This window comes from Aethina tumida, chromosome 2, assembly GCF_024364675.1.
Source record: "Aethina tumida isolate Nest 87 chromosome 2, icAetTumi1.1, whole genome shotgun sequence".
NCBI lineage: Eukaryota > Metazoa > Arthropoda > Insecta > Coleoptera > Nitidulidae > Aethina > Aethina tumida.
In genome coordinates this window covers 28,381,062-28,407,304 of record NC_065436.1, presented here as the reverse complement: position 1 = coordinate 28,407,304, position 26,243 = coordinate 28,381,062, and the positions used below count along the sequence as shown (strand labels likewise).

The 26,243-nt window shown below is 33.0% G+C and overlaps 5 protein-coding genes and 1 long non-coding RNA gene across 13 annotated transcripts; all 6 read left to right on the top strand.

The window, feature by feature from the left end:
* Positions 1-1,502: 1,502 nt before the first annotated feature.
* Positions 1,503-14,328, top strand: LOC109604848 (lysosomal alpha-mannosidase-like). Of its 7 annotated transcripts, none has more exons than XR_007547342.1 (10): positions 1,504-1,744; positions 1,826-1,928; positions 1,981-2,591; positions 2,650-3,197; positions 3,261-3,445; positions 3,498-4,029; positions 4,094-4,419; positions 13,610-13,821; positions 13,899-14,023; positions 14,076-14,328. XR_007547342.1 is itself a non-coding variant. In XM_049963554.1 (9 exons), exons 1-9 carry the CDS (start codon positions 1,634-1,636, stop codon positions 9,510-9,512), a joined length of 2,979 nt encoding a protein of 992 aa, XP_049819511.1. In that variant the 5' UTR covers positions 1,503-1,633; the 3' UTR covers positions 9,513-9,555. The 7 variants fall into 7 exon arrangements, 4 of the variants coding, with proteins under 4 accessions (XP_049819511.1, XP_049819512.1, XP_049819513.1 ...); XR_007547340.1 differs by having other exon boundaries at positions 1,505-1,744; positions 13,884-14,023; XR_007547341.1 differs by lacking the exon at positions 13,610-13,821 and having other exon boundaries at positions 1,503-1,744; positions 4,094-4,631; positions 13,884-14,023.
* LOC126264681 (insulin-like growth factor-binding protein complex acid labile subunit) lies at positions 5,580-7,866 on the top strand. Its single transcript, XM_049963562.1, has 2 exons — positions 5,580-5,643; positions 6,304-7,866. Exons 1-2 carry the CDS (start codon positions 5,629-5,631, stop codon positions 7,588-7,590), a joined length of 1,302 nt encoding a protein of 433 aa, XP_049819519.1. The 5' UTR covers positions 5,580-5,628; the 3' UTR covers positions 7,591-7,866.
* LOC126264682 (insulin-like growth factor-binding protein complex acid labile subunit) lies at positions 9,926-16,940 on the top strand. The gene is made up of 3 exons (XM_049963563.1): positions 9,926-10,041; positions 14,756-14,795; positions 15,332-16,940. The coding sequence occupies exons 2-3, from the start codon at positions 14,781-14,783 to the stop codon at positions 16,598-16,600; spliced, it is 1,284 nt and encodes a 427-aa protein (XP_049819520.1). The 5' UTR covers positions 9,926-10,041; positions 14,756-14,780; the 3' UTR covers positions 16,601-16,940.
* Positions 9,942-16,940, top strand: LOC109608056 (toll-like receptor 13). Of its 2 annotated transcripts, XR_007547344.1 has the most exons (3): positions 9,942-10,081; positions 10,697-12,107; positions 16,733-16,940. XR_007547344.1 is itself a non-coding variant. In XM_020024497.2 (2 exons), the coding sequence occupies exons 1-2, from the start codon at positions 10,067-10,069 to the stop codon at positions 11,966-11,968; spliced, it is 1,287 nt and encodes a 428-aa protein (XP_019880056.2). In that variant the 5' UTR covers positions 9,942-10,066; the 3' UTR covers positions 11,969-12,315. The 2 variants fall into 2 exon arrangements, 1 of the variants encoding a protein (XP_019880056.2); XM_020024497.2 differs by lacking the exon at positions 16,733-16,940 and having other exon boundaries at positions 10,697-12,315.
* A 103-nt stretch (positions 16,941-17,043) lies between these two features.
* LOC126264684 (uncharacterized) lies at positions 17,044-17,646 on the top strand. Its single transcript, XR_007547349.1, has 3 exons — positions 17,044-17,225; positions 17,306-17,460; positions 17,523-17,646. It is a non-coding gene; the product is annotated as an uncharacterized LOC126264684 (long non-coding RNA).
* A 1,582-nt stretch (positions 17,647-19,228) lies between these two features.
* On the top strand, positions 19,229-23,299 carry LOC109599285 (protein artichoke-like). The gene is made up of 3 exons (XM_020015257.2): positions 19,229-19,412; positions 20,062-21,573; positions 21,736-23,299. The coding sequence occupies exons 1-3, from the start codon at positions 19,398-19,400 to the stop codon at positions 23,239-23,241; spliced, it is 3,033 nt and encodes a 1,010-aa protein (XP_019870816.2). The 5' UTR covers positions 19,229-19,397; the 3' UTR covers positions 23,242-23,299.
* Positions 23,300-26,243: the final 2,944 nt, after the last annotated feature.

Below are 26,243 nucleotides of genomic sequence, written 5' to 3'. Positions count from 1 at the left end.
TGTTTATCAATGTTTAGTCTTCAACTATCTAAAAGGTGATAAGAAGGGAACGTTCCCACCACGGTTAATACACTCATCTTCTCAAAGTCAAATTGAATTTACCCCGCACTGCCTTAATACGTATTCCCGGCGCCATTAAAATATCCATTACCAATATAATGGATATTCAAATCCTTAAATTACCATAATATCACTATCGAATAGGACAGGACCTTTTATTACATCCGATATTACCAGCAGGAATTTACACAATGCAACGAATAAACTCAGCAAACACATGCAATTGCACCTCCAGGAGTTGTAACTGTGGATGATTTCAAATTACAATTTAAACCATTAAAAAGAATAAATACCACTTGACCTTTCAATATTTATTTAGTGAAATATAATCCAATGTATATTAGAATTGTGTTCTGATAACAATTATTTATGTGTTGTAGTGTAAAGGCAAAACAAAATACACGATAATTCGTGTTTGTGGTCAGTTTTCCTCGGTTTGTTCTGAAGCTCGTTCAGCCTATAAACAGTCCATTGAATCCACTTTGATTGAGGGAGACGTGCTCAAGAATGCATTATAAAGGATCTGTTTGTCGGTCGACTTCCTGGTTTACACGTCCCCTTTGATTATCCTTACATAAACACAACGTGCTACGACATAAAAATGAAAATGAAAATTTACTACGTGGAAAAACGACCTGAATACTGTTTCTATGTAGATATTTACTATCTGTTTTTTTGGGTGTTTTCGTTGATTTTAATCTGTTTAATCTTGAAATAATATTTTTTGTTTTTGTATTTGTCATTCCAAGATTAATGACACTTGATTTCAAGTAGATAATATTGAAGTGTTAATCAATAAAAAATTTAAGGAAATGTAACAAAAATATAGGTTAATAATTAAGTTTGGATAATTTAACTCTTAGCAACAATTTAAATTATCTATATCTTGTGAATGTGATACAATTTTGTTGTCAAGGTATTAAAAATAAACAAGATGAATTGCACAATGTTATTATTAAATTAATATTAAAAATTTTGTTTAGAAAACCTTTATATACAAATTATAGCTTACTCATCTAATAATTTAAATTGGATTTTATATAAAATAATATCATCTCGTTAAAGGGGTAGCTAGGTCTTCATATAATTAACTTAATACATATTTACAATTGGCTTATCGGAAGTTAAATATTTGTTAAATTAATCTCGCTTTTACTTTAAGTTAATTTAATGACAATTCTTTCTTATTTACTTTAGTAAAATTTTATATCTATAGTTATATCTATAACTGTTGTATGAGTAATTGATCATATTCGTTTACAAACTATTTCCAAAGTCTCGTTTCAAATGGCACTGTTTAAAAACTGCACGTAACTCAAAACATTTTTCGTGATAAAATTGTTTGCGCATTGTTTTGATATACATTGTCTCCCACAACAATGCATACATTTTATTACAAACTAAACACGTCCAATTGTCCACAACAAAGACAAGAAGTGCGTCACAGATTTTGCTTTGTACAAAAAGTACTTGGTCGCATGTGGAAAATTCTTATCAATCTATTATCTCATCTATTAGAAGTACCTCGTCGTTATAAAAACACTTGGACATCGATATTGATTCACAGTTGTGAATGGGGCATAAGTCAAGGATGAGGAACCTACTGGTAATCTTTGCCCTTTGTGTTTTGTGCGTTAGTGCAAAACCGGCGAAAAAAATTAGGGAAAGCTCTTGTGGCTACGAGGTAAGTCACCACATTTTTTCATTTAATTAAATTAATTAGATTAAACTAACATCAACATCATGTTTTGTTTCCTTTTGTTAGACATGCCACCCCGTGGATAATACAAAAATAAATGTGCATCTTATACCTCACTCACACGACGACGTAGGTTGGCTAAAAACAGTCGATCAGTACTTCTTTGGAGGTAACACATTTAACTAAAACTTTAATCATCAATTAATCCGTTTCCATCACAGCCAAAACTAACATCCAAAGTGCCGGAGTCAACTACATCATAACCAACACAGTTCAATCACTGAAAGCGAATCCAAACAGAAGGTTCATCCAGGTGGAGACGGAGTTCTTTAAAAAATGGTGGGAAGAAGCGTCGGACAGCCTTCGCCAGGACTTCAGAGATCTGGTAAACAACGGCCAGATCGAAATGATCAACGGCGCCATCGCCATGAACGATGAGGCTTGCACCAACTACATGTCGACCATCGATCAGTTCACCTGGGGTTTGAGGTTCTTGAACGACACTTTGGGACGTTGCGGTATCCCGAAGATCGGCTGGCAAATCGATCCCTTCGGACACAGCAGGGAGCAGGCCTCCTTGTTCACGCAGTTCGGTTTCAACGGATTCTTCTTCTCGAGACTTGACGAGAACGACAGGAAGAACAGGAAGGAGAACAGAAGACTCGATTTCTTGTGGCAAGGCAGTTCCAGTTTGGAAAACAACGAGATTTTCGGAAGCATCTTCCCTACTAGCCTATATTTCCCTCCCAATGATCTTAACTGGGATGTTGGTGCTACCGATGATCCGGTCATCGATGATCCGGAAAGTCCTGACTACAATGTTCCTAAATTCGTAAGTGAACTATTAGAGAACTAATATTAATAATTAAATAATTATTGTATGCCTTCAGCTTACTAGCGTCAAAAAAACGATCGATGAGTACAAAAACTGGTTCCCAACGAACAACATCATTTTCCCAATGGGAGGTGATTTCCAATATCAGGCTGCTGAAATGCAGTTTTTGAACATGGACAAACTCATCAAGATTTTTGAAAACAATTCTGATATCAATGTCATCTATTCCACACCATCGTGTTACTTGAAGGCAGTATATGATGCTAACCCGACTCTTAAATTGAAAACTGATGACTTCTTCCCATATGGCAACAGCGACCATGAATATTGGGCGGGATACTTCACATCAAGACCCAATTCCAAGAGATTTGAAAGGACAGGAAACAATATCTTGCAAGCGACAAAACAACTCACTGCATTAGCAAAACTTTCTGGTGGAAAGGATTACACTGATGATGTTAACGATTTGCGCGAAGAAATGGGCATTATGCAACATCACGATGCTATTACTGGTACTGAAAAGCAACACGTAACTTCCGACTACGTTAGAAGATTAACCAAAGGAATTAGAAATGCTGAAGAACATTTGGATGAAGTTATTGGGTAAGTAGAGCAGCCTTCAAGATGAATTTCCAACTTTATTTTTTTATTTTTTGTTTGTTTTAGAACACTTTTGGAAGCTAAATTGGATGGGGTTAATCTTCAATCTTGCCTTCTTGCTAATGTTAGTATCTGCAGTACTGAAAAAGGAAACAATGTTATTGTTGTTTACAATCCTCTATCTAGACCAGTATCTCATTATGTACGTGTCCCAGTTGCCGACGGAGATTACATAGTAACTGGATCTGACTGTAAATATTAGTTAATTACTAAATTATGGTGATTTTAATACCATTTTTTTAGCTACTCAAATTAAGTCAAACATTGTGCCAGCCATCTCAAGTTTCGATTATATCCCAAATGAAGTCGGTACTCCACTTCCAAATGAATTAGTTTTTCTAGCTGAAAGCATTCCTGCTTTTGGTCTCCAAGTGTACTATTTGGAAAAATCTGGTGAAACCACACCAAAATCTGAAAATAAACAATTAAAATATACTTACGGAGATAATGTCAACGGATTCACAATCAACTCTACGACAGGTTTGCTGAGTTCTGTCACCATCCAAGGAAAAACTGTTGAAATTACACAAGAATTTTTATACTACGAAAGTGCTGAAAGCGGCATTTGGTCTGGCGCATATCTATTCCGCCCAAAAGTTAACACAACAGCTAAATCACTCTCTGAATCTGTTAAAATTAAATCTGTCAGGAGCACTGATAATGTAGATGAGGTTGTTCAAGTATTCAATGATTACATTACACAAATCATCCGTGTCTACAAAAACGTTGAGCATAGCTACATTGAGTTTGACTGGCTTGTTGGACCATTACCAATGTAAGAGATATACAAAACTAAATATATTATATTGTATAATTAACATAATTTATTTAATTTTCAGTGGTGAACAGGCTGGCATGGGCAATGAGATTATTTCGAGGTTCACAGTTTCAGATTTCGACAACGATCAAGTTTTCTACACTGACTCCAATGGCAGGGAATTGATTAGACGTGAAATTAACAAACGTCCCGATTACACCTACGACCCATCCTACGAACCGATCGCCAGCAATTACTATCCTGTTACTTCTAGAATTTTGATCCGAGATGAAGCCAAGAATTTAGAAGTGGCCGTTTTGAACGATCGTTCCCAAGCAGGTTCGAGCTTGGACAATGGAGAATTGGAACTTATGGTGCACAGGCGTTTGTTCCATGACGACTACAAAGGTGTCGACGAGAACTTAAACGAAACCGAATTTGGACAAGGTGTTGTGGTTAGGGGATCACACTACCTTACACTTGGGGAAATTTCTCCAAAGGAGGGAAATTCTGCGGCGGTTATTGAAAGAGAGTTGGCTTTGAGAAAACTGCTGGCACCTTTGGTGCTTGTTGGGTCGACCGATAAAACGAAGAATGAAGTAAATGAAATAAATTTCGAAGTAAGTATTGGGATAAGGTTCATCAAGAGCCTATGTATTATTTGTTAAATGTTTTGTTTTAGTATGTTTCTATCAAGAAAAGTCTTCCTGATAATGTGAACGTTTTGACTCTGGAACCATGGAAAGATAACAGCTACATTTTGAGGCTTGAAAATATTTATGAAAGCGATGAGAATTCGAATGTAGCAACTGTTGATCTAAATGTAAGTGTAGGAAAATTAACAATTACTTATTTCCTGATTGCGTCGTTTTTAGGATATTTTTGAAAAAATACAGTTTAGCAAAATTCAAGAAACAACTTTGGCTGCTAACCAATGGTTGGACGAGTTCTCTGAAATTCCTAAATTCTCGTGGACATCTGATGTACGTAAAACGAAAGGATGGAATGTTGACACCAGCAAAGATAGTGGCAGCACTATAACATTGGCACCTATGCAAATTAGAACCTTCATTGTAGAAGTTTAAATGAATTTCATATTTTTATGACAAATAAAATGTTTTATTTTTATTCTTCTTTTTCATTTGTTATTATTAATAACATTTACATGAAGTAAAATCATAAACATATAACACTATTATAAATAGACTTTTCCATCGTGTTTAACTAATAATTAAGTATATCTTGTTTTGATAAATTTATAAACGTATTAAATTTTACATTTTTACTAACATTTTCTTGTTATGCCGGTTTTGTAGAAAGATATGTTTGGTCCAAAATATTTTCCTGCAATTAATAACCTTGATAGATATTGAATAGTACCAATTTGACTTTTGATATCTCAATTTTTAATATTCTTCTTGATTCAGTGCATTAAAATTGATAAATCTTCAATGTTTTTGACTGCAAACAGTGATGTAGGGGAGCAGCTCAAATAGGTTCCACAGTCCGTGAGTGTTATCAAGACAATACCGAATGTTCATCCAGTTACTATATCTATTGGTGTTCTACATAGACAGTTTGCGAACGCAAAGGCGCGTTTTATCATTTACCTACAATATGTATAGATATAGAGTGAGTATGTTATAATTTATTTTCTGTTACATTACAAAGCCGTGATACAATTGGGTTTTTCCATTTTTTTTAATATTAATAATAATTGATTAAAAAATTAAACATAAATCTTAAAGCATAAATTGTAAGAAGTTCGGACCATCTCTTTGATTAAGACACTCATCGACTTGCTGTAGCGTCGATCTAAAGAGATTATCAACATTTTTTCATCCCACACGAACTGAATCTGACGTCTTAGTTCATTAAGAGTCGCTGTAAATTCCTTAAGCATCGCCTCATCATATCTCTATGTTCGATTGGGGATAGCTCTGAAAATCTGGCGGGCCAAGGCAGGAAACACATATGGAAAGCTTCTAGGAAGTTTAATGTATTTCTGGTAATATGTGGACGGGCACATAATTTAAGACGACGGTGTTGTGACTCTGTACTAGCTCTTCATCTTCTGGAACCTCTTGCTCTATCTCTTCTGCTCCTTTCTCTCCATGACTGCCAACAAAGTATTGCAAATACTCATATTTCTGTTAAAATGCTGCGCTATTTCTCGAAACGAAATGTCTGCTTATCCAGGCCGACTATTCTATCTCTATCAAACTCGCTTAATTAATTATTAATTATTATCATTATCTTTCAAATACATAATATGTTTTTCTATTGTTTCAGACATTTAAATTACAATGTTTCCTTATTTTCACAATCATCATCAACGTTGATTGTACATCTTTTATAAAACCCAATACTTCAGGTTCGATGAAATGCATCTACGATGGAAACGGTATCTTTAGTGCAACATGCATAAACGCCATTCCCAGTTACTTCAAAATTACCCCATTCATCTTCGACAACAAGACCGTAAGCTTAAGATGTGTTAATTGTACATTGGCCACCTTAGAAACAGGAACATTCAATTTCACCGGAAATTATTTCAAGAATCTAGATCTCAGGAACAGTGCGATAGAAAATATTGATACTAAAGCTTTCGTTGGTTGTTCAACTGTGGAACATCTACTGTTAGCAAATAACCATATTAAGTTTATTTATCCTCAAACTTTTTTTGGTGTAGAAAATGTCCAACAATTGAAACTACAAAACAACAAAATCGAAGGTTTAAAGGAAAATGGATTTTTGGAATTAATCAATCTTAAAAAACTTAACCTCAGAGAAAATTCAATTTCATTTATAGAAAAGAATTCGTTTAATGGTCTTGGTGAATTACTGGAACTGGACTTAAGTTACAATAAAATTAAAACTTCTAATAACGAGACGTGGACTAACTTAATAAATTTGGAAATTTTGAATCTACAACACAACGAACTTACTAAACTGTCCGGAGATGAATTTTTTAATATGTCGGCACTGAGAAAATTGGATTTATCTTGGAATAAAATTACTGTTCCCGCCTTTACCCTGAACATGAAATTTCCTCAAAATGTTTTGTTGTATTTGGATTTGTCTCATAATAGCATAAGTGTTCTAACCCCGTTTATGTATAAGACTTTAAATTCCCTTAGAAATTTGGATTTAAGTTTCAACAATATTCAAGAAATTCCACAAAAAAGTTTGCAGGGTTTAGAAAATATTGTCAACATAAGTATTTCATACAACAACCTAACAACGTTCCGAATTCGTACGTTTTCGGGGTTGTCAGGACTGAAGTATTTGAATATGTCCCACAACAGCATTAGCAAATGTAAGGTAGATTTATTCTTTCGCATATTTTACCTCCACGATTTAGATTTATCATACAACAAATTAAAGGATCTAGACTACATTTCGTTCGTATCAAGTCATCCGTGGTTATCGTATCTTAATCTTCGAGACAATTTATTTCCTTGTGAATTAAAAAAAGACATGGATAAATATTTTATTAAGAGAGACGACTTCAGATACGCCATTTGGTCAAAAAGTGGAGATAAATGTGCAGAGAAAGATAACATAATAAAAAAATAATAAGGAAGAGTGTAACTAACATTTAGATTTTTGTAGATATTCGTCAACAACTTCTTTATTTTTTTTTTCTGGTTTTATGTTTATGTAGAAGTTTTAATAAACTGCGATTACTTAATAATATTTACGTTAGACTTTAGAATATAGTTTAGTACAATTCAAGATACAACTTAACTTGGATATTTGATATTGTTGAACAAAAATAGTGGCAGCATTATAGATTAACATCTGTTTATATGAATTTCATATTTTTATATCAAATAAACATTCTTACTTTTATTTTTGTTTTTTATTTGTTTGCAAATGTCAACTGCGATTATTTAGTATTTTTGGTGATTTGGGTAATGCGTGTGTCTCGAACCGAGATAAATAATGTGTTTGGTTTGTTAACGTCTATACTGAAAAGAGGTACTGGGTCTGCGTTGCGGTGTTTACTTAGAGTGAGGAATTCGGAATGATGGACCTGATGAGAGAACGCGACCCGAAGAATTGTAGAAACGAGTTTTCGTAAGTGAAGAACGCCGATAAAGTACTCAAAGAGCAAAAGGTAGGTAAGAGAAAAGAAGGAAAAAAACATATTTTTATTATAATTATTTATTTGCTAAATTTTATACATTTTCAAATCACTACAGAATCGACAATACTGTTGTTCATGGCAACTGTCTGTGGCTTGTTCCATATTTGTGTAATACTTTTGGACGCCGCCTATCCTAGTTGAACTTTACGTCCTCGTTGAGTTGATGGAGTGATCGGTGTTGTTGGCTTTTTGTAGACGTTTTATTTATAGGTAAGAAGGAATAAAACATACTTCTTGCAGCAATTTTTTAATGCATAGTACGGTGATTTGTAGGAATTTTCTTGGCTGATTGTACAGCTCCTACAGGAGCTTGTAAGAAGACCTGAAATCTACTTTCAGTGGATGATGTTTCATAATGTTTTTTAGCACTGATGTTATGCTGACAAGAGTCCAAAACAATCCTTCCAAAATAATGTCCGAAATAACCAACAACAAGGAATTTCATACAAAAGTAACAAGAATAACGGAAAACAGAGCTACAATAAAATATGGCCAAAAGGATTAATTAATTAATACAACAAACCAACTCAACAAGAAAGCAGTTACATGTAAGCTGAGAACGGAGAAGAAATTAAAAAAACTGGTACTGAAATCGGCCCCCTTCTTGGATAGCATGGTTTATATTATATTATATTGCTTAATTAACATAATTTATATAATTTTCAATGGTGAACAGGCTGGCATGGGTAATGAGATTATTTCAAGGTTCACAGTCTCAGATTTCGACAACGATCAAGTTTTCTACACCGACTCCAATGGCAGGGAATTGATTAGACGTAAAATTAACAAACGTCCCGATTACACCTACGACCCATCCTATGAACCGATCGCCAGCACTCACTACCCGGTTACTTCCACAATTTTGATGAAGCTAAGAATTTAAACGTGGCCTGAGATAAGGTTCATCAAGAGTCTATGTATTATTTGTAAAATGTTTTGTTTTAGTATGTTTCTATCAAGAAAAGTCTTCCTGATAATGTGAACGTTTTGACTCTGGAACCATGGAAAGATAACAGTTACATCTTGAGGCTTGAAAATATTTATGAAAGCGATGAGAATTCGAATGTAGCAACTGTTGATCTAAATGTAAGTGTAGTAAAATTAACAATTACACATTTACTAATTGCGTCATTTTTAGCATATTTTTGAAAAAATACAGTTTAGCAATATTCAAGAAACAACTTTGGCAGCTAACCAATGGTTGGACGAGTTCTCTGAAATTCCTAAATTCTCGTGGACATCTGATGTACGTAAAATGAAAGGATGGAATGTTGACACCAGCAAAGAGAGTGGCAGCACTATAACATTGGCACCTATGCAAATTAGAACCTTCATTGTAGAAGTTTAAATGAATTTCATATTTTTATGACAAATAAAATGTTTTATTTTTATTCTTCTTTTTCATTTGTTCACAATATTTAAATAACTGTTATTATTAATAACATTTACATGCAGTAAAATCATAAACATTATAACACTATTATAAATAGACTTTTCCATCGTGTTTAACTAATAATTAAGTATATCTTGTTTTGATAAATTTATAAACGTATTAAATTTTACATTTTTACTAACATTTTCTTGTTATGCCGCTTTTGAAGAAAGATATGTCTGGCCCAAAATATTTTCCTGCAATTAATAACCTTGATAGATACCGAATGGTACCAATTTGACTTTTGATATCTGAATTTTTAATATTCTTCTTGATTCAGTGCATTAAAATTGATAAATCTTCAATGTTTTTGACCACAAACAGTAATGTAGGGGAGCAGCTCATATAGATTCCACAGTCCGTGAGTGTTATCAAGACAATACCGAACGTTCATCCAGTTACTATATCTATTGGTGTTTTACTTAGACAGTTTGTGAACGCAAAGGTGCGTTTTAACCTTTACCTACAATATGTATAGATATAAAGTGAGTATTTTATAATTTATTTTCTATTTCATTACAAAGCCGTGATATAATTGAGTTTTTCCAATTTTTTTAGAAAAGTATTAACCTATCACACAATAATAATTGATTAAAAAATTAAACAGAAATCTTAAAGCATAAATTGTCGGAAACTATTAATGTGTCGGACCACTTTTTTAATTAAGATACTCATCAATTTACCGTGGTCGGTGGAGGGCGCTGTAAATTCCTTAAACATCGCCCCATAATATCTCACACATGTTCGATTGGGGGCAGGTCTGAAGATCTGGCTGGCTAAGACAGTAAACACAGTTGGAAGGCTTCTAGGAAGTTTAATGTATTCCTGGTAATATGTGGACGGGCACATAATTTAAGACGACGATGTCGTGACTCTGTAGTAGCTCTTGACCTTCTGGAACCTCTTGCTCTATCTCTTCTGCCCCTTTCTCTCCATGACTGTCAACATAGTATTACAATACTCATATTTGTGTTAAAATGCCGCACTATTTTTCGAAACGAAATTTCTGCTTATCGAGGCCGACTATTCTATCTATATCAAACTCGCTTATTAATTATTATTATTTTTCATATACATAATATATTTTTCTATTGTTTCAGATATTTAAATTACAATGCCTCCTTATTTTCACACTCATCATTAACGTTGATTGTACATCTTTTATAAAACCCAATACTTCAGATTCGATGAAATGCATCTACGATGGAAATGGTACCTTTAGTGCGACATGCATAAACGCGATTCCCAGTTACTTCAAAATTACTCCATACATGTTCGATAACAAGACCGTAAGCTTAAGATGTGTTAATTGTACATTGACCACCTTAGAAACAGGAACATTCAATTTCACCGGAAATTATTTCAAGAATCTAGATCTCAGCAACAGTGCGATAGAATATGTTGAAATTAAAGCTTTCGTTGGTTGTTCAACTGTGGAAAATCTACTGTTAGTAAATAACCACATTAAGTTGATTTATCCTCTAACTTTTTTTGGTGTAGAAAATGTTCAACAATTGGAACTACAAAACAACAAAATCGAAGGTTTAAAGGAAAATGGATTTTTGGAATTAATCAATCTTAAAAAACTTAACCTCAGAGAAAATTCAATTTCTTTTATAGAAAAAAATTCGTTTAATGGTCTTGGTGAATTACTGGAGCTGGACTTGAGTTACAATAAAATTAAAACTTCTAATAACGAGACGTGGACTAACTTAATAAATTTGGAAATTTTGAATCTACAACACAACGAACTTACTAAACTGTCCGGCGATGAATTTTTTAATATGTCGGCACTGAGAAAGTTGGATTTATCTTGGAATAAAATTACTGTTCCCGCATTTACACTGAACGTGGAATTTCCGCGAAATGTTTTGTTGTATTTGGATTTGTCTCATAATAGCATAAGTGTTCTATCCCCGTTTATGTATAAGACTTTAAATTCACTTAGTAATTTGGATTTAAGTTTCAACAATATTCAAGAAATTCCACAAAAAAGTTTGCATGGTTTAGAAAATATTGACAACATAAGTATCTCACACAACAACCTAACAACATTCCGAATTCGTACGTTTTCGGGGTTGTCAGGACTGAAGTATTTGAATATGTCCCACAACAACATAAGGAAATGTAAGATAGATTTATTCTTTCGCATATTTTACCTCCACGATTTGGATTTATCATACAACAAACTAAAGGATCTAGACTACATTTCATTCGTATCAAGTCATCCGTGGTTATCGTATCTTAATCTTCGAGACAATTTATTTCCTTGTGAATTAAAAAAGGACATGGATGACTATTTTAAGAAAGACGACTTCAGATACGCCATTTGGTCAAAAAGTGGAGAGAAATGTGCGAGAAAGATAACATAATAAAGAAATAATAAGGAAGAGTGTAACTATCATTTAAATTTTCGTAAATATTCGTCAGCAACTTTTTTAATTTTTTTCTTGTTTTATATTTGTTTAGAAGTTTTAAAAAACTGCGATTACGTAATAATATTTACGTTGAGTAAATGTATAAACATGTAATACTTTTATAAATAGACTTTAGAATATAGTTTAGTAAAATTCAAGAATTAACTTTTCTTGGATTTCTGATGTACGAAAAAACAAAGGGCTGGAATGATGATATGAACAAAAATAGTGGCAGCATTATAGATTAACATCTGTTTACATGAATTTCATATTTTTATATCAAATAAACGTTCTTACTTTTATTTTCGTTTTTTATTTGTTTACAAATGTCAACTGCGATTATTTAGTATTTTTGGTGATTTAGGTAATGCGTGTGCCTCGAACCTTGATAAATAATGTGTTTGGTTTCGTTAAGGTCTATACTGAAAAAAAGTACTGGGTCTGCGTCGCGGTGTTTACTTAAAGTGAGGACTTCGGGATGATGGACCTGATGAGAGAACGCGACCCGAAGAATTGTAGAAACGAGTTTTCGTAAGTGAAGAACGTCGATAAAGTACTCAAAGAACAAAAGGTAAGTAAGAGAATAGAAGGAAAAAAACTTATGTTTATTATAATTATTTATTTTCTAAATTTTATACATTTGCAAATTACTACAGAGTCGACGATACTGTTCATGGCAACTGTCTGTGGCTTGTTCCATATTTGTGTAATACTTTTGGACGTCGCCTATCCTAGTTGAACTTTACGTCCTCGTTGAGTTGATGGTGTGATCGGTGTTGTTGGCTTTTTGTAGACGTTTTATTTATAGGTAAGAAGGAATAAAACATACTACTTGCAGCAGTTTTTTATGCATAGTACGGTGATTTGTAGGAATTTTCTTCGCTGATTGTACAGACCCCACAGAAGCTTGTAAGAAAACCTGAAATCTACTTTCAGTGGATGATGTTTCATAATATTTTTTAGCACTGATGTCATGCACTGATGTTATGCTGACAACAGTCCAAAACAATCCATTCAAAATAATGACCGAAATAACCAACCAACAACAAGGAATTTCATACAAAATTAACAAGAATAACGGAAAACAGAGCTACAATAAAATATGGCCAAAAGGATTAATTAATTTATACAACAAACCAACTCAACAAGAAAGCAGTGCAGAAACAATTAAAAAGACTGAAATTTGGCTTTTACACGTAAGCTGAGGACGGAGAAGAAATTAAAAAACTGGTACTGAAATCGGCCCCCTTCTTAGATAGCATGGTTTATATTATATTATATTGCTTAGTTAACATAATTTATATAATTTATTTCAAGGTTCACAGTTTCAGATTTCGACAACGACCAAGTTTTCTACACCGACTCCAATGGCAGGGAATTGATTAGACGTGAAATTAACAAACCGATTACATCTACGACCCATCTTATGAACCGATCGCCAGCAATTACTACTCGGTTACTTCCACAATTTTAATGCGAGATGAAGCCAAGAATTTAGAAGTGGCCGTTTTGAACGATCGTTCCCAAGCTGGTTCAAGCTTGGACAACGGAGAATTGGAACGGTGCACAGACATTTGTTCCATGACGACTACAAAGGTGTCGACGAGAACTTGAACGAAACCGAATTTGGACAAGGTGTTGTGGTTAGGGGATCGCACTACCTTACACTTGGGGAAATCTCTCCAAAAGAGGGAAATTCTGCGGCGGTTATTGAAAGGGAGTTGGCTTTGAGAAAACTCCTGGCACCTTTGGTGCTTGTTGGGTCGACCGATAAAACGAAGAATGAAGTAAATGAAATAAATTTCGAAGTAAGTACTGAGATAAGGTTCATCAAGAGTCTATGTCTTATTTGTTAAATGTTTTGGTTTAGTATGTTTCTATCAAGAAAAGTCTTCCTGATAATGTGAACGTTTTGACTCTGGAACCATGAAAAATAACAGCTACATTTTGAGGCTTGAAAATATTTAAAAAAGCGATGAGAATTCGAATGTAGCAACTGTTGATCTAAATGTAAGTGTAGTAAAATTAACAATTACACATTTACTAATTGCGTCATTTTTAGCATATTTTTGAAAAAATACAGTTTATCAAAATTCCAGAAACAACTTTGGCTGCTAACCAATGGTTGGACGAGTTCTCTGAAATTCCTAAATTCTAGTGGGCATCTGATGTACGTAAAACGAAAGGATGGAATGTTGACACCAGCAAAGATAGTGGCAGCACTATAACATTGGCACCTATGCAAATTAGAACTTTCATTGTAGAAGTTTAAATGAATTTTATATTTTTATGACAAATAAAATGTTTTATTTTTATTCTTCTTTTTCTTTTGTTCACAAGACTTAAATAGCTCTTATCATTAATAATATTTACATGAAGTAAGTATATATTGTTTTGATGAATTTATAAACGTATTAAATTTTACATTTTTACTAAGATTTTCTTGTTATGTTGCTTTTGCTTTTGCATATGTATGATCCAAAATATTTTCCTGCAATTAATAACCTTGATAGATATTGAATAGTACCAATTTGACTTTTGATATATCGATTTTTAATATTCTTCTTGATTCAGTGCATTAAAATTGATAAATCTTCAATGTTTTTGACCACAAACAGTAATGTAGGGGAGCAGCTCATATAGGTTCCACAGTCCGTGAGTGTTATCAAGACAATACCGAACGTTCATCCAGTTACTACTATATCTATTGGTGTTCTACTTAGACAGTTTGCGAACGCAAAGGTGCATTTTATCATTTACCTACAATATGTATACATATAAAGTGAGTATTTTATAATTTATTTTCTGTTTCATTACAAAGCCGTGATATAATTGGGTTTTTCCAATTTTTTTTAGAAAAATCTAACCTATCACAGAATAATAGTTGATTAAAAAATTAAACATAAATCTTAAAGGATCTGAATCTGACGTCTTAGTTCATTAAGAGTCGGTGGAGGGCGCTGTAAATTCCTTAAGCATCGTCCCAAGATCTGGCTGTCCAAAGCAGTAAACACATATGGAAGGCTTCTAGGAAGTTTAATGTTTCCTGGTAAAATGTGGACGGGCACGTAATTTAAGACGACGGTGTTGTCTAATAGCTCTTGATCTTCTGGAACCTCTTGCTCTATCTCTTCTGCCAACAGTATTACAATACTCATATTTCTGTTAAAATGCTGCGCTATTTCTCGAAACGAAATGTCTGCTTATCCAGGCCGACTATTCTATCTCTATCAAACTCGCTTAATTAATTATTAATTATTATCATTTTTAAAATATTATTATCTTTCAAATACATAATATGTTTTTCTATTGTTTCAGACATTTAAATTACAATGTTTCCTTATTTTCACAATCATCATCAACGTTGATTGTACATCTTTTATAAAACCAAATACTTCAGGTTCGATGAAATGCATCTACGATGGAAACGGAACTTTTAGTGCGACATGCATAAATGCCATTCCCAGTTACTTCAAAATTACTCCATACATGTTCGATAACAAGACCGTAAGCTTAAGATGTGTTAATTGTACATTGACCACCTTAGAAACAGGAACATTCAATTCCACCGGAAATTGTTTCAAGAATCTAGATCTCAGGAACAGTGCGATAGAATATGTTGAAATTAAAGCTTTCGTTGGTTGTTCAACTGTGGAAAATCTACTGTTAGCAAATAACCACATTAAGTTGATTTATCCTCTAACTTTTTTTGGTGTAGAAAATGTCCAAGAATTGGAACTACAAAACAACAAAATCGAAGGTTTAAAGGAAAATGGATTTTTGGAATTAATCAATCTTAAAAGACTTAACCTCAGAGAAAATTCAATTTCATTTATAGAAAAGAATTCGTTTAATGGTCTTGGTAAATTATTTAAACTGGACTTGAGTTACAATAAAATTAAAACTTCTAATAACGAGACGTGGGCTAACTTAATAAATTTGGAAATTTTGAAACTACAACACAACGAACTTACTAAACTGTCCGGCGATGAATTTTTTAATATGTCGGCCCTGAGATTTTTAGATTTATCTTGGAATAAAATTACTGTTCCCGCCTTTACAATGAACGTGGAATTTTTGCGAAATGTTTCGTTGTATTTGGATTTGTCTCATAATAGCATAAGTGTTCTAACCCCGTTTATGTATAAAACTTTAAAATCACTTAGAAATTTGGATTTAAGTTTCAATAATATTCAAGTAATTCCACAAAAAAGTTTGCAAGGTTTAGACAATATTGAGAAAATAAATATTTCATACAACAACCTAACAACGTTCCGAATTCGTACGTTTTCGGACTTGTCAGGACTGCAGTATTTGAATATGTCCCACAACAGCATAAGGAAATGTAAGATAGATGAATTTTCTTCCATATATTACCTCCACGTTTTAGATTTATCAAACAACAAACTAAAGGATCTTAACTACATTTCGTTCATATCAAGTCATCAGTGGTTAACGTATCTTAATCTTCGAGACAATTTATTTCCTTGTGAATTAAAAAGGAACATGGATGAATATTTTATGTATGACGACTTCAGATACCATATTTGGTCAAAAAGTGGAGAGAAATGCGCAGAAAGGAAATAATAAGGAATAGTGTAACTAACATTTAGATTTTCGTAAATATTCGTCAGCAACTTTTTTAATTTTTTTTTTTTTTGGTTTTATATTTGTTTAGAAGTTTTAAAAAACTGCGATTATTTATAATATTTACGTTAGGTAAAATTATAAACATGTAGTACTTTTATAAATAGACTTTAGAATATAGTTTAGTAAAATTCAAGAAACAACTTTTCTTGGATATTTGATGTACGAAAAAACAAAGGGCTGGAATGATGATATGAACAAAAATAGTGGCAGCATTATAGATTAACATCTGTTTATATGAATTTCATATTTTTATATTAAATAAACATTCTTACTTTTATTTTCGTTTTTTATTTGTTTACCAATGACAACTGCGATTATTTAGTATTTTTGGTGATTTGGGTAATGCGTGTGTCTCGAAACGTGACAAATAATGTGTTTGGTTTCGTTAACGTCAATACTGAAAAAAGGTACTGGGTCTGCGTCGCGGTGTTTACTTAAAGTGAGGACTTCGGGATGATGGACCTGATGAGAGAACGCGACCCGAAGAATTGTAGAAACGAGTTTGCGTAAGTGAAGAACGCCGATAAAGTACTCAAAGAGTAAAAGTACTCAAAAGCAAAAAGTAAGAGAATAGATGGAAAAAACATATGTTTATTATAATTATTTATTTGCTAAATTTTATACATTTTCAAATCACTACAGACTCGACGATACTGTTGTTCATGGCAACTGTCTGTGGCTTGTTCCATATTTGTGTAATACTTTTGGACGCCGCCTATCCTAGTTGAACTTTACGTCCTCGTTGAGTTGATGGTGTAATCCGTGTTGTTGGCTTTTTGTAGATGTTTTATTTATAGGTAAGAACGAATAAAGCATACTACTTGAAATAGTTTTTTGTGCATAGTACGGTGATTTGTAGGGATTTTCTAGGCTGATTGTAAAGCTCCCACAGGAGCTTGTAAGAAGACCTGAAATCTACTTTCAATGGATGACGTTCCATAATGTTTTTTAGCACTGCTGTTGTGCTGACAACAGTCCAAAACAAGCCATTCAAAATAATGACCGAAATAACCAACTACAAGGAATTTCATACAAAAGTAACAAGAATTACGGAAAACAGAGCTTCAATAAAATATGACCAAAAGAATTAATTAATTAATACAACAAACCAGCTCAACAAGAAAGCAGTGCCAAACAATTAAAAAGACTGGAATTTGGCTTTTACACTTAAGCTGAGAGCGGAAAAAAAATTAAAAAACTGGTACTGAAATCGGCCCCCTTCTTGGATAGCATGGTTAACCACACGGAAGAAGCAAACGACAATATTAAAATCACTTTCAAACACAGTAATGAAACCAATAAAAAACAACACTACCCACAGTTAACTCCAGAAATTATTAACAAAACAAAATGAAAAAAGGAAGGGCTTATAAGGATATCCGGACCCAGATACAAACGAAATCATTGAAAACCTAAGCAACAACAATAAATGAGACGAGTAGTCTGTCTAACGTAGTTCAAATTCAGCTTCCCCGTTCTTTGGAACGTCAGCCGAATAAATATTGAACAGAATTGGCCCCAGAACTATTCTGACCCAGAAGGGTGTATTTCCAAGGTAAGATGTCATCAATTGAATAACGACTGTGGTTATGCCCACTCTTACCATTTTTGAGAGCAGCACACAATGATAAATATGTCAAGCCTAGCAAAACCACCCCAAACTTTACTTTCCAAACCACCCAAAAACCGTATTAACTCAATTCGTAGTTGACACTGTCATAATTTCGCCAGGACACAATTCCAAAAAAACAGACAAATAACTCAGAAACATCTTCACACAATAACAGAATACTTCAAAAAATGGAAACTGGAAAAAGACTCTCTTTCCAATAACTATCACATGCAGCAATATTAAGTGTTTTAGGCACTACATATTTACATAAAGGAAATTATAAATGTGTAGTACCTTCATAAATAGAGTTTAAAATATTGTATACTTTTTTAAAAGAAGAAGCTATAATATTAATTTTAATGTGATATTTTTCAACAATACTTTTACAACTAATAACTTTTTAATAAGTTTTATGATTGTTCAACGTCACACACAAATATATACTTCAAAATATATTTTAAATTAATACATGATCAACACATCGTTAATTTATCACCTAAAATACATTATTCAGTATAAATATAAAAAATTAGGCAACAACAGCAATGGTGGGAGGTTAGGTATAACATTAGATAATATTTATGTTAACAACCAATGTGAAGTTTAATGTTATTTACCTTTTTCCATCATGTTTAACTAATAATTAAATAAATATATCTAGTTACTATACAATTTAATGTTGTTTTGGTAAATTTACGAACGTAATAAATTTCAAAGTGTTGCTAATATTTTCTTATTATGGCACTCTTCCAGAGAAACAGATATGCGTGGTCCAAAATAATTTCTTACAATTAATAACCGTGATAGGTACTGAATGGTACCAGATTGACCCTTGACATTAGATTTTTTAATATTCTCCTTGTCTCACTGCAATGAAATTGATAAACCCTGGAAACTTTAAATGTGTTTGGCCAACACACAAACAGATAACAGCCAATGTCGATAAGCGCTCTTCGAGATGCATAATTATTAAGTGATGGGCAGCAGCTCAAATAGGTTCCACAGTCCGTGAGTGCTATCAAGACAATACCGAAACATTCATCCGGTTACCATATCTATTGTTGTTTTAATTAGAACGTTTGTGAACTCAAGGGTGCGCAAGTTTAATCAGTCACTTACAATATGCATCGATATAAAGTGAGTATTTAATAAAACTTTTCCTGTTTTCATTATAAACCAATACAAATTTTATGTTCAGTACTCATATACGAAAATGCAAGAAACCATTTGTATATATATATTTATATTAATTGAAACAGCATAAAACAATTTTTATGCAAATTTAGGATTATTAATGTTCAAAATTCAGTGAGCAGTGATTGTTGTGACTGTTAGTGGAAGGTGCACAAGGGTGATTTAAATTTACTACATAAATGGTGAGTTTAATTAATTATAAATTTAAATTATATAATTTACCATTTATGAATTCTAGTTTTGATATCGATTTATTTATTAAACAAACATATTTTTATATTATTATTTTGTTTAGTATTTACAAATACATGCAACGATAAGGTTTTAATCACAGATCAAAAGTTCATATTTTATGTGTTGAATAAAGATTTGTTATAATGTGTACAATTCATTAACATTATTTGATTATAAACATGTAGCGTCAAAGTTGTTTTATACATTTCACATTTTAATTATATCAAGTTTGATGATTTTGCAAAAATACCTAGTATAATATTTCTTGCACTTTTGTACAAATTTGATTACGTTGAGCAACATTAAAAACATAATCCAAAATTATAAAAAATAAAAACGTATTTTTCTCTTGTTTCAGACATTGAAACTACAATGCCTGGTTATTTTCACAATCATCATCAACGTTGGTTGCACATCGTTTATAAGAACCACCTTTTTAGAATCGATGAAATGCACCTACGGTGAAAGAGGTTCCTTAACTGCGACATGCGTAAACGCCACTTCCAGTTACTTCAAAAACACTCCATACAGATTCGATCACCTGGATGAAACCTTAAGATGTATTAATTGTACTTTGACCACCTTAGAAACGTCAACATTCGATTTGTCCGGAAATCAAATCAAATTTCTAGACCTCAGGAACAGTTCGATAGAAAACATTAAAACTAAAGCTTTCGTTGGTTTGATATTTATGGAACATCTACAGTTGTCAAATAATCATATCAAGTCCATTTATCCTACAACTTTTATTGGTGTAAAAAAGGTCCAGGAACTAGAGCTACAAAACAACGAAATCGAAAGTTTAAATGAAAATGGATTTTTGGAATTAATCAACCTTAAAAAACTAAACCTTAGAGAAAATTCAATTTCGTTCCTCGCAAAGAATTCGTTTAATGGTCTTAGTGAGTTACTGGAACTGGACTTGAGTTACAATAAAATTAAAACTTTTAATAACGAGACGTGGACTAACTTGACAAAATTGGAAGTTTTGAATTTACAACACAACGAACTTACTAAACTGGCCGGCGATGAATTTTTTAATATATCGACACTGAGAAAATTGGATTTATCTTGGAATCAAATTACTGTTCCTTCGATTACATTGAACGTGGAATCTCCGGGAAATAGTTTGTTGTATTTGGATCTGTCTCATAACAGCATACGTGATCTAACCCCGTTAATGTATAATACATTAAAAAAACTTGAAAATTTGGATTTCAGTTTCAACAGCATTCAAGAAATTCCACAAAAAAGTTTGCAGGGTTTGCACAATGTTGTCAACATAAGTTTTTCATACAACAACCTAACAACGTTCCGAACTGGTTTGTTTTCGGGTTTGTCACAGCTGAGATATTTGAATTTGTCCCACAACAGCATTAACAAATCTGAGGTAACTGGAATTTTGGGCATGCACAGTCTCCACGCTTTGGATTTGTCGTACAACAAACTAGAGGATTTGGACTACATTTCGTTGGTGTCAAGTTTACCGAGGTTATCGTATCTTGAACTTCAAGACAATTTACTTCCTTGTGATTTAGAAAAGGACATGGATGAATATTTTATGGAAGACAACTTCAAATACGTCCTTTGGTCGGAGGGTGGAGTGAAATGTGTTGACAAGGAATACATACCAAAGGCAATGAAGAATGTAATTGACACTTTGGAAGAACAAAACGCTAATACGGGAAGCAGGTCTGCCGAAATTTGGATTTTCGTTTTGATCTCACTCATGATGTTGATGATTGGTGGTTTGTTTTATTTAGAATATAGAACATACCAAGCATTAAAATATAGACCTTCTAGTGAATTTGCAACGTCCAGAGTCAATTTAGTGACTTCTGATGTTGAGGTTGGAGATAGTGATTTTCTTAAAGAATGATGTATTATATTTCTAATGATAAGGTTGATTATTTGTATTTAATTTTAATAAAATTGATAAAATAAAATGTATTGTATTAATTATAAATGCTTTACTTGGTACTGAACATAAAAACAGATCTAGACAGAAAATTAATATTGTTGTTGTTGACAGGAAATTATTTTAAAATGGTTCCCCGTCCTGGCAATATCAACTCTTATATCAGCAACCACCTCAATGGATATACCAAGATGTTCCTACGGAGTAAGAGGTTCCTTGACTGCCACGTGTGTGAATGCCAACCCCAGCCTCTTCAAAACTACTTCGTACTCATTTGACCACCTAGACGAAACATTAGTTTGTAAAAATTGCACATTAACAGTATTAGAAGCAGGCACCTTCGATTTATCTGGAAATCAAATAAAAAATCTTATTCTGCAGAAGAGCATGATTGAAGCCATAAGAGCTCAGGCGTTCGTTGGATTGCTTTTCATGGAACATTTGGATCTGTCAAACAATGAATTGAAGAACGTGGTGACTGGTACTTTCTTCGGAGTAAAAAAAATTAAGACGTTGAATTTGAGCAACAATAAAATTGCCAATCTATCAGAAAACGCGTTTACGGGTCTGAGAGATTTGAAGGTGTTAAACCTCACAAATAACTCTATAAGTAACGTGCACGAATTGTCATTTGACGGTCTTGAAAGTCTCGTAGAATTAGATTTAGGTTTCAATGAAATAATTAAACTCTCAGGTTTATCGGTTGATTTACCCAACTTAGAAGTTTTGAGACTCAGGCAAAATCATCTGATGTGTCTACCCAATAATGTTTTTTACAATTTAACATCGTTGAGGTACCTGGATTTGTCGTGGAACAAGCTGAAGTGTCCTTTAACCATGTTGACCATGAAACCGGGTAATTCGCTTGCCCACTTAGATCTCTCCAGAAATGCCATCGACATTCTGATACCAAACATGTTTAGCAGTTTGAGCAATCTGCAGGAATTAAATTTGAGTTACAATTACATAAACGACATACTCCTAAGAACTTTCTTTGGCTTGTTTAATCTTGTAAAGTTGGATATAACTTACAATAAACTAACGTTGTTCCGAACAGGCATATACTCAGGTCTTCCACATTTACGTGAACTTAACTTATCTCATAACTTAATCGATGAAGTTTTAGTCACCGGTACCATGAGTTTACACAATTTGCACTCATTAGATCTTTCTTATAATTCGTTGGACGATATACTGTACTTTAACATAATTTCACGTATGCCCCGATTGTCCTACTTAGATCTACAGGGTAATCGATTTCCATGCAAAGAAGATAATGAAATAATGTCACTTCTTGAATTTAACAATGATAACTTCCATATTGTTTGGAAAAAAGATGGTGAAACGGATATGTGCTTTAACGAAAAACAACGGAAACCTAGTTTGGAAGATATTACTCAGATACTGGTAGATAAATCTACCGCAGAAGCTGGTAGTACCACAGCAGAAACTTCCGCATTCGTGCTAATTTCTATAATGATGTTGCTCCTTGCAGCGATCATGTTCATGCAGTACAGGAACAACAGAATTTTAGGCCATCTACGAATTCGTGGTTTAACGACGTCAACGATAAATTTGGTTAGAAGCTCAGGAGTTTCGAATAGTTCACTAAAAGACTAATTTTTTTTGTTGATTCAAAGATTGTATACGCTTATTTAAATAAATATTTTATAACGAACACCACTTTTATTACTGCAGGTGAATAGTTAAACAAAAAAATGACATCACATGCGACGAGTTGTTCCAGTATCACATGTAAATTGGCGGTTGTCGTTCGGGATCCGGCATCGGGCCGCGGCGGGTGCAGGTCCCGATCGATAGAGGTGCAAGAGGGGCCCTCGCATGGGACGCCGCCACTGCCTCACGTCGGGAGCGGTTGGTCGACACAACCGAATCGGGTCAAGGGCGGCGCGTTCCAATTCCACCACGAAAGTGCGATACGTCCTGACCCGGATTCGGGGAGCGACTTAAGAGGGTGTCCCGGCGGCCCCGGTTACCAAAGGCTCTCTCCCACAGGTAGTGGCCGGATGACAAATTGGATTTTTACACTGCCGGATCTCCCGGGCTTAACTTCGTACTGGTTTTATCTTCCGGTACCTGGGGCGCTGCGAACTAATCTCTAAATTATGTTTATTCAAAAACGATTCCAGTTATTAATTACTCAGATAGAGATATAAAGAAATTTATATTGCAAACTTTCTATTTATAAAAGTCTACAAAAAAATATGTCAAGTAGGGTCTTTAAACTTTGCGAATATATTAAGATATACAGAAATATCAAGTATACAGCTTTCTTAGTAACGCAAGTGTGTATTTACAATGAGATAAGATAACCAGAAAGATAATTAATAATGTTTTAAGAAGTGTTAAACAAATCGCTGATTTACTCTACATGCATCGCGTAATCCATATTTTGATATAAATACGTGAATACAGCCAAGCTAATTACATTAGCTACTTATCTTTGCCTTTTTTAATTAAACAAGAGAATTTTCATTGTGTATCAGCGGAATTTGGGTCCTTTGCAGTAGATAATTACTGTTTTGTAATTTCCTAATTAGATTACTGCATCCACGGGAACGAAAAACTGATGTTGAACAAGGGAGGTTGTTAATTTTCAGTCAAGAACTCAACCCTTTTCTTTTGGAAATTTATGTTTTCGTTTCTCTAAAGTAAAGATTAGGTTTTACCCGACAACTTTGTATAAAGAACGTGAATGCTAGAAAATACCTAAATTAAATTAGTTAGCCTTATTTGGTATTATATATCCTTCTGTCGGATTTTCTAATTATACCGACATCCGTTTTTACACATAGATCAGTTTAATCGATTCTAACGATTAAGGAGCTGCCTTCTTGTGAATATTAAGATATATCTATCGACCACTAGATGGAACCAATATCAATTATAATTTATACAAATATTAATTATTATTTATTTAATCGAATAAGCAATACTGGCTTACAATTAACTTTTGAAATATATATTTTTTTAATATTTTTTCAGGTAATTCGTGTACTGAAAATAGAAATCATTCATGTATTTCAAAGTTCAACTTTCATGTAATTTTTGTCAATTTTATGTTCAACAATAAATAATTTCCATTTAATAATAATAATTTTACATTTCAACCCCAAGCAGACCAAAATTGGATGAAAAAAATGTTACTATTGAATATATAAGAGGACGGTTATGCTGCTGAATCTTGACATTTTTGGCTGATTGAAATTTTTTGTAATTTCAACTCTATGATTAATATACACATTTGAAGTGGATAATTTGAATTTCTTAAATTAAATTGATGTAAACATATTTTATATTGACCAGTAATACCATCGGAATAGTTGCAATTCTAAGCTAAAAAATTTAATTTATTTTACTTTTTATATATTTAAAAAGATGTATAATGAAGGAGAATCACTATTTCTTCAGATAATTGTTTACTTATAGAAAGTATAGGTAGTTAAAACGATGCACAAGATGAAAGGTTTCATCAACACATAAATGAAGAAGAAAGAAGTTATCAAATTTACAAGAATGATATCAGACTACTATTGGTTTCTTCTAAATTTAAATATTAGTTTATTTATCTTTCCATCAAAAGATTTTCATTTCTTATCCGATCTTCTAGTCCACCATAGCTTGAAATGTTTGTATTTGAAGCGATTAATAAAGGATTGCCATTATCTAGATGGATTATCTCATTGAGGAGAGTCCCTTTAAACCTATCGAAATCATAGCCGTCAAATTAAATTTCCTGTGAAAAGCAATAGCGTAAAATCAACTCAATGAAATATCCGAATAATGCAGAATTCGTAATCAATGATTGACTCGATACCCGGAACAATAACAACCCGGTCCCGAGTGGTTACCGCAAACTGAACATCATTTAATAATTGTTGCGTTTGATTCATCGAACTAATTAATGCGGTTAGCGTCGACGACACAGGCCGTTTGTTTTGTGGGATTTTCGTTTTGATGATGAATCGTCTTTAATCCGCAATCGTTCATCGTCAATCCTTCAACATTGTTATTGCTGTGACACATTCCCGGTTGACGTAAGATTTTAATTACGATTTCTTGTAGATGAGAGAATACAGCGCTTATAAATTAAGTTAAACCGTTTTATTTATTATTTAGTGTGACAAGAAAAACATGACTAACGTTTGCTTCTGTTGAAACTACTTATTTTTCCTTAATAATTATGATTTTTTATGGATAAAACTACATATTAAGTATTATGGCCATAACTATTTTAGTTAAATTTGTTTCATACTCTATTCTAAAAACTAATATTATCTTATTCTATGATATGTTACATTTATTTTATTGAATTGAGCTGGACATAAATAAAGCAATTTTAATTTGGAGAGTAATATCCTTTCTGTTTTATAATCTCAGCACATCTCCGGGGAATAGACTCGACCAATTTCCGAATATATGACGAGTCTAGATTTCTATAAGTTTGAATTGCTGTGAAGAGTTTGTTTAAATTTATATAATTTGTATGTCAAATTTGGTTAACAACATGTCTTCTCATGTTGGTACTTGGAGATTGCGTCTGAAGAGGCAAAACATTGATGATTTCATGTTTTAACCAATTCTTCACAATTTTGAATTTG